General features: G+C 41.0%; 1 protein-coding gene across 1 annotated transcript; it reads right to left on the bottom strand.

The window, feature by feature from the left end:
- Positions 1-2,625: 2,625 nt before the first annotated feature.
- Positions 2,626-4,913, bottom strand: LOC138623358 (transcription factor Sox-8). Its single transcript, XM_069702838.1, has 3 exons — positions 4,255-4,913; positions 3,679-3,914; positions 2,626-3,517 (listed from the first exon to the last, which is right to left on the bottom strand). The coding sequence occupies exons 1-3, from the start codon at positions 4,668-4,670 to the stop codon at positions 2,763-2,765; spliced, it is 1,407 nt and encodes a 468-aa protein (XP_069558939.1). The 5' UTR covers positions 4,671-4,913; the 3' UTR covers positions 2,626-2,762.
- Between the last annotated feature and the right edge of the window lie 7,905 nt (positions 4,914-12,818).

Here is a 12,818-nt window from a genome sequence, read left to right as displayed (position 1 = left end):
AGGCCCAATCAGAAACTGTGGAGAAGTTCCAGGGAAACAGGACCCAAGCACCCTGAAGAGCCTTTTTGCCTCACTTTTATTCACTCCTGTTCTTTCTCAAGAGTTCCTCCTCAAAGTATTTGGCAAACACTTGTGAAAAAAAAAAGAGTTTGAGGGAAGAAAAACAACAAGTCGTTCTTGAGCCACCCACACCCCATCTGCTGTGGTATTATCTTCTTTTATTATCTACAGATTATGTGCGCTGATATTATTTCTGCAGTTTGGTCTGGTGGACATTGTGCTTGTTGTTCTTGTTGTTTTTTGTTTGTGGAGCGCTGTGATATGAGACAGCAAAGGGGGGGGGGGATCCTCCCCCATGTGCATCTAATCATCCATTCAGGACCCTCTTAATGGCTTGTCAGTTCCCCTTGCCCTTCCATTTTCTGTCCAATTAATTCCTTTCTAGCTCTCCGGATAAAGGGACACAATGGGGCCCCTCCACAGCATAATGAATCATTAAAATTCAGCAGCGCGGCCCTGGCACTTGGCTTCTCCCTGGGCTGGTTAGGGACGGCTGCTTGGCATGCATGCCAGGGCCAACTTGAGCATTCTACCCACTGGACCAGAGGAGATAGGATCTCTCCTAATTCCTTTCTCGTTGGAGGTTTAATGAAAAAATCGGAACCTGACTATGTTGATGGAAAAGTCTGCAAGCACACATGAAAGGTCAAATAAAGATCCTGTCAGGTCAGAAGGTGCTGAAGGGCCACCAAAAATGGCAACAACTGTTTCCTGCCATATATTGCATTTTTTTTTATCATAGATATTTCTCAAGAGAAAATCTCATCAGGTCTACAGCAAGAATTTAAGCTGTATATAAACTTACTGACTAGATTTGAGCAGCATTCAAAGGTTTAATTTCTCAGAGTGAAAAGAATAATTCTCTAAAAGTGTCACCGATTCCCCTTACAGTTGTAGCTCACAGTACAGATGTTAGACAAGGAGGCCAAGATGGACAGCTGGTATCCAGCACACAGGGAAATTCAACAACACTGCTCACTGCAATTCAATTAATTATATTTATTAAAAAACATTTCACAAAATCTTTTCAAATATGCCTAACAACCAAACCGTACAAGTTGAAACCAAATGTGGATGCAAATAAGAATGACAAATACAAATATCAAGAAAAAGAATCTTTTATTTAAAAAAAAAAAAAAAAGGCCAGCGAATGAGTTAGCTGTGCATGTGTGAGTGAAACTCTAGTTAATAGAACAACAATCCTTGTCACAGCCTTTCTCAAAATGATACACCATAATGATATACAAAACACAGTTCTGTGGACAAAACTTGGAATACGATGCTCTGTACGCTTCTCATACAGCGTGTCACAGAACATTACAAACCAAGGCTGGAAGGAATGATATCAAATTAAGGAGATAATCAGGAGCAAGTTAACTATCGGAGTCTCTGGAGTGGATTACTGATTGTGTGCTTCCCGCAGTTTGTTAATAAATCCATTTCATATCGAAATACTGACAATAAGCATTAGAAGGCACAAAAACATTTTATGCAAGACTGCAGCAGTGAGTTGGCACTTGATGGTTCATGAGATAAATATGGGCAAATGCTTTCACACTTCATTTTACTTTTAAACCCTTAAGTGCTCTTCTTTGACAGATGGATTAAATTCAAAGACAATTTTCAGTAAACAGTTGTTTTATGTATCATTTGGTGTGTATTATTTCATGGAAATGGCTCCCACATGCATAAATGTGTGATACCATACCATCTCTCTGACACACACACACACACACACACAGGATGCATGTACGCACAAATATTCTTGTGCTGTCCATCGACGTATACAGAAGGTCCAGCTGACATGTCACTCAGAGCGTGTGGTGTTATTTTACCCCATTTCCTTTAACCCTAGATCATGACTAATCGCAATTTGCCAAGCATAGATTTCAGACACCTGTTCTGTCCTGTGCGAGTCTGTTGGTCCTGTCTGTTTGCTTGCAACTAGGAATGGAGATGTGTCTGGAAATTGGTCTTCAACGGAATAATATCAAATGCACTGTACTTGTACTTTCCTTTACTTCATTTACCTTGTTTTCATTAAAAGCCAAACAGTACTCTAAATAACCAAACCCACATTACATGTGTTCATCTACTTAAGAACAAAAACCAATAATGCATGAACATAAATACATATAAGACTTTTATGCCAAAATGACACAAGATTCATAGGAACCATTTATTTAAGACTGATCCACTGATGCACGTAGTGTGTTGCGATATAGCTCTGGCCATTAATGCAAATTTTACTGCAAATTCACATAATTGGTCCCATGTACATTGTTCAATGTATCTGCTTCAAAACGGAGTTTGACCAAACTGTTTCAGTCCTGCCCGATTCAGTGGCAGGCCTTTGCTTTACCTCAAGTGTGCACACACGTGCAATCTTAAACTGGAAAGAAGGGGGATATACAGGATGTACAGGATGTAGGCGTAGGTGATTTGTCCTCATGGAGGAGTTTGGCTCACCAACAACACAATTTCTCTTTGTGTAAAAAGTCTGTACAAGTGTGTTTTCATGGCAACAATATAACTTTGTATAAAATCAGCAGGCACTTTTTCTTCTGTTTCTTTCATGTTCAAATGGTCACAGGTAGCCTACTAGCCCCGACACACACTTCTCCACCTGCTCCTTACTTCCTTCATTAGTAGTGCATCAATCTGAATGAGTCTCTGGTGCAAACTGACTATATATTGTCCCCTTAAGGTCGAGACAGCGTGGTGTAGACGGGCTGGTCCCAGCTGGAGGTGGTGGGGCTGTGGGCAGGAGCCATGGACAGACTGTTGAGGATTGGGCTGCTGTAGGGCCGCCTGGATGAGTGGAAGTAGGGGTACTGGTAGAGGCTGGAAGGATAGCCAGAGTACGGGTTGTAATAGTTGGAACTCTGGAGGTCAGTATAGTCACACTGGGAGCTGGAGAAAGAAGCTGCAGCCGAGGAAGCCGACGTGGCCGAGGTGACACAGGCCTGGCTACTGTAGGAGCCGTAATCGGAGTGTGAGGGTGACCCGTGGGAGTGCTCACTGTAGTGGCTGGGGCTCAGCTGCTCCGTTTTAATATGGAGACGGTGCTGACCCACCTCGCTGGTGGAGGCAGAGGAGGAGGACAGGGTACTCTTTCGGCTCCACGCTGACCCGTTGCTGCCTGCATGGCTGTATGAGGAAGTGTAAGAGCTGCCGGGTACTGGAGCCTGCCCGTGGCTGTGGTCGGAGGACAGGGTGGAGGAGCCCGAGGCGTGGCCGTTGAGCGGGAGGTACTGGTCAAACTCGTGAACGTCAAAGGTCTCCATATTGCTGATGACATCCGTGCTGAGCTCAGAGATGTCTACATTGCTAAAGTCAATGTTTTGCCTGCTGCTGTCAACAAGGCGACGGCCCTCATGTTTCAGATCTGGCTTCATCCCGTGGTGCAGGTCTGTTTTGGGAGTAGTGGGTGGTGTTGGTGGACCATGGGGCTGCCCTGAAAAGCAAATTATATTACAAATCAAGTGTGAAGGTTCATCACTCCAAGTACAAAATTATTTAAACAAATAAGCCCATAACTATTTAATTCCTAAAATAAAAACTCACGCAGTATTTGTGTTTGGTGCATTATTTCTTGTGTTAAATTTGACAACAAACCTGCATGTTCAGGGTGGTGGTGTCCATCAGTCATCCCTGCCAGTCCTCCCATCCCTGGTTCTGCTTTATACATATGATGTGCCAGCTCTGCTCCTGAGTCCGAGTCGCTCTGGCCTGGTTTCACATTTTTCCGTCGCCGTGGCTGGTATTTGTAGTCTGGATGATCTTTCTTGTGCTGCACCCGAAGCCTCTCCGCTTCATCTACAAATGGCCTCTTTTCACTCTCTGACAGCAAGCTATAGTGAAATAAATACAGATATAACATGTCAAAATTAACTAAACAAAGAATAATACAAATAAAAATATACATTTATTAAATTCAGGGGTCAGGAACAAAATGCAAAAAACACCTTTTCTTTCTCAATTTCTTCTAAAACGTTTACATTCAAAATCAAAATATTTTGAAATTTTGTAAATTGTATATTTTCTGGTCAAAGCTGTAAATGTTATTTATGTAATGATGATCATCTCATGTTTAAATATTTAACAAGCACTTAATTCCCTAGTTCACGGTAATGTTACATTACCCAAATGATTGCTGCATTTCTGTTTATAATAAATAAAATATTTCCTTACCGCCAAAGTTTCCCCAGCGTCTTGCTCAGTTCTGCATTGTGCAGGTGTGGATACTGATCCGCCAGCTTTCTGCGGGCCGCTTGCGCCCAGACCATAAACGCATTCATGGGTCTCTTGACGTGAGGTTTATTCTTCAGGGATCCATTCCCTCTCACGGGCATAGGCACCAAGGACCAGTCGTATCCCTTGAGGACCTGAGAGACGGCGTCCCGTATGCAGGCTGGGAACCGGTCGTCATCCTCGGAGTCCAGTTTCTTGCCCAAACCGGCGAGCAGGGATCCTTGGCCGTCGGAGCCTGTTGGTGAGGAAGGAGCATCGGAATCGGACTCGTCCTGGGACATGGAACTGTTTGTACCCGATGGACTGCACGGCTGGTCGCTAATACACTTGTCATGCTCCTCTGTCATTTTTAACATTATTTGTTCAGTCCCTTGGAGATGAAAATCCGAAAATGTAATCTTCAATTGAAAAATAAAACTCTGCCACTAAATTCAAGCGCTCGACAAAGTGGCCAGTGCGCTTTTTACGCACCGTGCGCCACAATAAATTCCTCAAACAGTTTCAGTCAGTACGAGCCCGTTGTTTTCCCTCGGCTTTCCTGTTTGTTTGTCTTGTTTTCCTAGGCTGTCATTGGGGGTGCGGTCGTGAAAGTTGCGGTTCACAATGTGAGCTGTGGAGCTGCATGTTACAGCAACTTGAGTTGGAGTTTTAAAATCGTCACTCCACCTTCCGCCTAGGATTGGCTGGGGCAAAACACCACTTTCTCCCCATTGGTTCAGGTTTTTTTTATGTAGACTTCATTATTATAATGATTTTCATTTTTTTCATTGGTGACACAGTTCTGTTTTTGTTAAAGTTGCACACACTGTGTGACAATTACATTTTCTGCCACAATTTCCAAATGCTGTTTAGAAACGGAGTGAGTTCGGAAATTACTGCGTCTTATAAAAAAATTGGGTCTTTGTTATTTGTTATATTATATTCAAAATATATCCATGGTTTATGGTTAAAAATCACATTTAGAAACATTATTGTTGCAATAGCTGGGCTGATGTTATTTTATACTGTATATTACTTTGGATTTTTTTTCTTATTGTGGTAGAAAATAATGAAGTTAATTTGGATATTTCTCTGTCACAAATTACTCAACACATTAAGTCAAAGTAGATTGTTTTAGAAAATATCTAAAACATTGCTATTCCTTATGAAGATCAAGGTTTAACATTGGAGACTCCGAGGATACTTGATCTATACAAGAATTGATCCTCACAAAAAGTTGTGGCATTCAGTAGTAAAATGTAGTAAAATTAAGATTAGTAGATAACTACAAGTAGGTAGATAAGGGAACAGTGTGACTTATTAATTACATCAACAATTGATTTTATGCTTTTGAGGCATGACAAATAGCTTGTGATTTGTACTAGGTATTGCTTATTATACCAATTATATAATTCATTTAAGGTCTGAAGGATGTCATTGTCACAGGGATAGAATGACCCTCCCTCTTACAAGATATAACTGGTGGCAGTGTTTTTTTCATAGTGAAACATGTTTAACGGTTGCGCATAACAATTGTGCAACAGTGTTTCAGGCAGGTTCTGCGTCTTTCATGAGAAAAAATAAATAAATAAAAAAATCGTAATTTCAGTGAACAACAACATTTTGTGGCACCAAAACTTGTGTCTCACCTCAGAACTGATTTCTGGCAAAAGGTTAAAAAGTTTGATAACAAACTTCACAGGTCTGTGTGAGCCCAATTATAGCTTTAATAAATGTTCCAAGTTTAGAGGGAAGTTGACTTGTTCTATTAGTCTGTTTGTGATCCATTAGCAACTTCTCACCTTCAGTGAAACATTATTTTTATGACACTGAAGATACAGAGAGCAGAGGACACAGGAGGGTAGATTGAATCTCTGCCTTTGTTAAAGGTGTCTTTGTTCATGTATTGTGGGCTGATTTTTATCACTTGCCTCCCCATTAAAAGACAAGGTATGTTTGTGTGGACATCAGTTTGCTTTGTTCAATGCAACACTGCAGGTTGCTCAGGGAAGAGGAGAGTTTGTAATCTGGAGATAATAGAAACTATGGCTGGCACATTCAGAGTTTACTGCAAGAAAGGTAATGGCTTGTACAGTAAGGTAAGAAGTTTTCATTGTTGGTTCTTTTATTTACAATAGTCCTGCCAGTGACTTTGACTGATACAATATTGTGTTTGATGTCTGCAGTCAACATGTATTACAATGTAAGCCTTTTTCCTTCAACATTTTAATACAAAAAAAACCCAGAGAAACTGCTCACTTGGTCAGCCCTGATCCGTTTTCCATTCTAGCAGCTGCTGTCAAAGCAGTTGCCTGGGTCAAGTTCAGTGTGTGTGTGTGTGTGTGTGTGTGTGTGTGTGTGTGTGTGTGTGTGTGTGTGTGTGTGTGTGTGTGTGTGTGTGTGTGTGTGTGTGTGTGTGTGTGTGTGTGTGTGTGTGTGTGTGTGTGTGTGTGCGCGCAGACAGACAGACAAGACAGCAGCTAATTGTCAAATGTGGATGACTCCTGGTTTATTTTCATCCTGATATGTAGAATTAAAATGCAGTGGCATTTTATTTACAACAACACCTCTAACAGTAAATGAAAGATAAGACTTATACTTCTCTTATCTCAGTAGTTTTTAACAGAAACTTTGACCTGTTGCTATTGCTGACTTAAAACTAGTGTTACTTTTGATAACTTAAAATTAAAAAACATATTTGAAAATGATAGGTTGATCATAGGTGAAGCTAAACAGCCTCGAATGCTCTTTAGAATTTGATGCAAAATTGAGAAAAGGTTCAATCTGCAGAAGATCCATCAGGTAAGTACCTTCAAACATCTCATCACAGGTAGCATGACAATAAAGACAAAATTAGTAAGAGTCCAAAATGAGTGACAGCTGCTGTCAAATCCTGCTAAGATAAGCAACTGTCTCTGTGTTTGGGTAGACAGAGAGAGACAGAAAGTAGGAAACAGGCTTAAACAGACTCCAGCCTTCCCCCTTCATGTCTCTGTATTGTGGGGAAAAACACTGACCAGAGTTTGCGGGCTTTTGACTCTTGATTAGAAAAGGAAGGAGCGACAGAGGAGAGGTAACCGCGCATGAACCCAAAGTGTACCAAAGATTGAAGGAAGGTTTTAATTTTCAGATTTTTGTGAGATGCATCTCAAAGGAAAAACCGGGGTGCAGATTTTCAGACTTTTGGGGGGGGCCTTAGCAGAGCATGTTAGGGCCATTTCCCTTTGTCACTTCCACCCCACATGTAAATTATACTCTCTGGCTTCTAATGTACATACAAAATTAAATTACAAAGCCACCCACAGGAATCTTGCCCCCTTTGGTCTCTGCTTCTGTTTTAATACAGTTTGGCACATTTCTTCACTCTACCCGAGCTATTGGACAGAGTATGTTGAGTAGTTTAATTGACATAAATTGCCACAGCATTGTACCACATTGAAAATAGTTTAAGATTTGTGACTATGATGTGAATCTGATGAGAAGTTCATCGGGTCATCAACTTCAGAAAAACCTATGTTTGGTTAAATGTCTGTTTTGCAGCCAATTACATATTGCATGCCAGCCTTATATTAAATATTCAAATCTACATTTTTGTGCATGATGTATAAATTCTGCACCACAAGAATCCCGACAGAATTTCAATACAATTTGCCACATGAGGAACAGCTGTCTGAGCAGCCACCACAGCACCCTAACCCTAACCCAAACAGCAGGCCTTCATTTTGTTAAATAATCTCACTGATTGCACACTGAGTCAGTGTAAACTTGGTGAACTGTGGAGACTGGCATGCCCTCCCTCTCACCCAGACGATCCCGACCACTGCATAACCACATGTGGAACAACCTCCTGGGCTGCTAACAAACCATATTTCACCCCTGCACCACATCAACTAGACCACTTCTATCTTTGGTTTCACACACACACACACAGAAAGAAGGTAATTAGTGCAAAATTAACAGTTGCAGCAAATGCAAGTGGAAGGTTGAGATACAGGTTTCAGACAGGATATTTCCAACTCGACATTTTACAGCCCTGGGGAATGTATAGGACACGGTATTGTTACATGTTCAACTGAAAAGATTCACAGGATTTTCCAGGTTCACACACAGTAAAGTGAACTCTCACTGATGGATGCACACACTCCTCTTTTCTGTTCCATCTCTTCTCATCCCACCCCCTCTGGAACTTGGACGGTGGATGTTTTCCATTTTGGTCTGTGGCCAAATCTATTTTCCAGGTTGTCTACTTAGTGAGGTCGAGGACCCGGGGATGTTTGACTCCACTGGTTCTAATCACAGTCCAACCCCCATGACAGCTGCTGTGTGTTAGGACCTCCCATTGACCTCTGACCTCACACTATCCTAAATTCATTCTATTAAAATACCATAATGAGGGGTTTACTGGACCAATTGCAGGTTTTATTTAAACCTATTAGTCAATGCAGAGAGGTGGAGGGGAGTGGAGGGGAGAGGAGGGGTGGCACGGAAGGGAGTTTTGAAGAGATTGAAGGGGGAGTGTTTGAGACTGAAGGAAACAATTAGTCCAAAATGTCTCTGGGTGTGTTTGGCCCTCGGCCACACTCAGTTTTTAATGTCAGGAGTATAAAAAGAGCTCAAGTGTTTCCAGATTATTTGCTGTGTTTTCTCTCTGACACATGACGGTTTTGTGAGGCAGCGGTTTTGCTTGTGATAGTTCTGTATGTTCATATGAATTAGAGCTTATGAAGAAGGAGGTTTTGGAAGCTGTTGTAGTAACAGGTTGGGAGGATTATGTTAAATCAATTTACCCCCCCCCCCCCCCAAGCCTCTCTAGAAATCTTTGATCTGGAAACTATCGGTAGGTATCTTGGTTGTGGAGTGTCTCACACATTTATGTGTACATTAGTGAAGCACATAATGGTTGTTGGGTTCAACAAAACCGTCTCTGTTTGGAAACTGAGTAAAGGTGAAGTGGGAATGTCCGTTCCACGTTATTTTCTTTTGACATGACAGTCTAAATCCTGAGATGTTCCACAGAGACGACACTTCTCATGGTTTATCTTGTCCCAGCTTTGTCCCAAGAGGAGTGTGGGCGTATGTGTTCTTTTTTTTCTTTACACTTTCTGATCTAGTCTCCCCTCTTTCTTTCTTTCTTTTTTCTTTCTATCTTTCTTTCTTTCTTTCCTTCTTTCTTTCTTTCTTTCTTTCTTTCTTTCTTTCTTTCTTTCTTTCTTTCTTTCTTTCTTTCTTTCTTTCTTTCTTTCTTTCTTTCTTTCTTTCTTTCTTTCTTTCTTTCTTTCTTTCTTCCCTGTCATCTTTATGGCATATGTTCTGAATAAAACTTGCGGTGTGCTCAGTTTTCTACATTGTCTACTTTTTTGATCGTTGATTCTCATAAATCATCTCCCTAATTTGCCTGTGAATTAGATGGTGCGGGACATGTAGACATTTAGGACAGGGCTCAGAGGCGGCGAGAGAACAGAGAGCCCACCCCTTGACTTTACGGGAAATGGAAGGCCGCTCCACAATACCGAGACTATTTAGAGGACTCGTCTGGCTGCGGGGACGCTGCCTCACAGTAATAAGATAACTGTGCTGCATTGTTTTTATTTACAGATAATTAAAACAAGGATAAAAATCCATTTGCAATGCTCATATTTATGTCCCTTTCATGAGCACAAGACTGAGCAAATGTGCGAGTGCAAGCCCATGTTTACACATACAAGTGCACACAGACAGTGTGTAGCAAATGAGCGCAGTGCACACAGATGAGTGCAGCATGAAACCTAAATCTCTTGTGTACAATTCATATATTACAGGATAATTTATAAGCTATTAAAGTGATTATTGGTGAAGTGGATCAAATTCTCCAATTAGGCTTTTTAGTGTACCAGCCAAGACTTTCAATGTTTATGAGCAGCAGTTAGTCTGTCTGTCTCCAGCCTGTCTATAACCTCTAATGGAATTGCTATAGTGAAAAAACACATCAGCACACCTGCTGCTAACCTCATGAAGAGAGCGTGTGTGTTGGGATCATCTTGGTGAGTTTTTTTTTTAATTATATTTTATGAAGTTACAGCCCTGAAGTTATTTCCATGGACTCATGTAGACTCATGTTAATTTCTTATTTGACTGAAAACTTGTTTGTGCTTTAGCATGTGATCATAGGTGTTTCCCCCACAGGATGGTTGTATCACTTATCTACATATTGTCTATTAAAAATGCAAATTTACAATGTATCTGTTTTAGATTAACTATTCATATTTTAGTGTCTGAGTAAAAAGAAGAAATGTTTGAGGCTTCAGAAATATACTGGGTCCCCCATCCCCTCTATATCTTTGCATATGTCCTGTCTGTTGTCAACGTGTATCCATACCCCCATTAGCACCTCAGAGAGTCCACAGTACTGACTGAAAACGGCATTGCAACATTATCCATAGATTAACACCATGCTTGTAGACTCTGCTACTTTACAGAGCCTCAGATCTGTTGTCACAAAGCCTCAATAGAATCAGCAGGCCTGACTCAGCGCTCAGCCTACCAGGGCAGCACCATTGTACCATACATTAATATTGTAAAACCTGCTCATCTTTTTCAGTGAAGACATTGCCTTAGTTTTGAGGGAGTTGATGTCATTTTTCAGGTGTTGTTGTTGTAAATGGTCAGAAGAGACTGTTTGTGTTTTCCCAGACCATGTTAAGGAGTGAAACAAGTAGCACTGGACATCATATATTTAAATGAGCCTACCTAAAACAAAAACCCTGCACATAAAGATGACATGATACATTTTTAAATCGCTATCATACCTTTTCTTTCAAATCCTGAAATTATTTTTGGGGGTGGGATGATGAATTGTTTGCATGTTAATCTGTTGTGAATTGATATCTCACTTTCCAGTTTGAGTTGACATTCTTGATCCACAACATACTGCCTAGCTTCCCTATCAACTGTCACACAGACGTCACTTGCCTCAGGCAGGGAAAGAAGGAAGCAATTGCTAACCGTTTCCACTGGTTACAGGTACAGGGTATTTCCTGGTAGCCACTTCACTATTTCCAACTGTTTACTGGACTGTTGCTAACATGCAAAGCAACAAAGTGAAAAGAGTATCTCGTGTTGTCATGTTCAGGAAGTGTATATTAAGGCAATGCCTCTGGCATACTTGTGGTACGGGTGAATTAGTGCTTCAACATGGATGTGCAGTACATGAGCATTGAAGTTGTTTTTTGTGTTGAATTTATTGGGTTGGTGTGGGGACTGTGGGCCATGGCTGCTTGGTGTACATGTCCAGATCACATGGGTGTAGGAGTTCAAGGTCACTAAGGTCACTTCCTGTTCGCTTTGAAGAGGTGCAGAGGTCTAACTGGGGACAAAAGAGAACACGGAAGTACTTGTGAGGCAGAGAGGATATAGGGTCCTTTCAGTCAACCACAAAGTCTGACCTTTTCATTCACAGAGGGATTTAACTTTCCCTAGAAGTTGTTTGCTTTGGAAATGCAGCCCTCTTTTCCTCCATCTGCAGCGTGGTTACACTAATTCTGACGAATTGTTTTGCTCTCACAAGTTATTGATGTTTTGTCTACTTAATAACTAACAAAGATTTTGATTATTTTGTCTCATTATATTGCTCATGGTGAAGTTCAGAGTGTTTAACCTCTGCTCACTGGTGACTCTGTTCAGCTCTTAGGACTATCAGTCAGTAGATGAAATTACATATCAGCTGAAATCAGGTCAAATCACCAACATTTGATTGCACTCACCACACTCACCTTGGCTTACCTTTCAGTGTATCCCTGTCTCTTTTCTCTCTCTTGTTTTGATTCAGTCACTTCCACCTTTACCAATCATTATTAATTTCATGTTTAATTTAAAGAACAATTCATTTTCACCAATTCTCAGTTTCAATATTTACTACTTAACCAGCAAAAAATAAGGGAATATTAGACACACTCCCCTTTCCCCTACCTCCTGTGTCTACTAATGGCTGCCCATGAGACATCTTTGGCTACATTTAACACAGAATGTAAATCTCCTCTGCCAGAGGGCACCTCGTTTAACAAGATGCTGCTTTATGGTGCTCTGCAAAAATCAGCTTTTTTTGTGGATTATATGAAAAATATGTCATTGTTGGTTAAGTTGATTGATTATTGCATTTTACTTTGGACGTCTGCACTCCCCTGTTTTTTTTTTTATCATCTATAATTTGACAACGTTTTAACTCTCAAACCAAACTTTAACCAGAACAGCTGAATCCTCTTACTTGGAGAAATTGGAAAATTGTTTAAATACTTTATTGTGTACGTGCACATGCATGTTTGTATTGGTGTTTATGCAGCTCAGACTATTTTTGTGGCCCATGAGTTGTCCACTTATGACTCCATATATTTTTGGGATAAATTGGTACCAAATTTAATCAGAGCCAATGACCTAAGCCCCCCCCCCCCCCCCCCCCCCCCACCAGGCAGCCCAATTTTAGCTACATTGGGGCCTTTATAGCCTCAAACTCAGGTACATGTATTTATGATGGCAGTAAAGCAGGCTGCTGT

Source organism: Brachyistius frenatus, unplaced genomic scaffold (assembly GCF_029030835.1).
Source record: "Brachyistius frenatus isolate BFR_SWC_R1_liver_20210118 unplaced genomic scaffold, ASM2903083v1 Contig_43, whole genome shotgun sequence".
Lineage (NCBI taxonomy): Eukaryota > Metazoa > Chordata > Actinopteri > Embiotocidae > Brachyistius > Brachyistius frenatus.
This window is presented reverse-complemented; position numbering and strand designations above follow the sequence as displayed.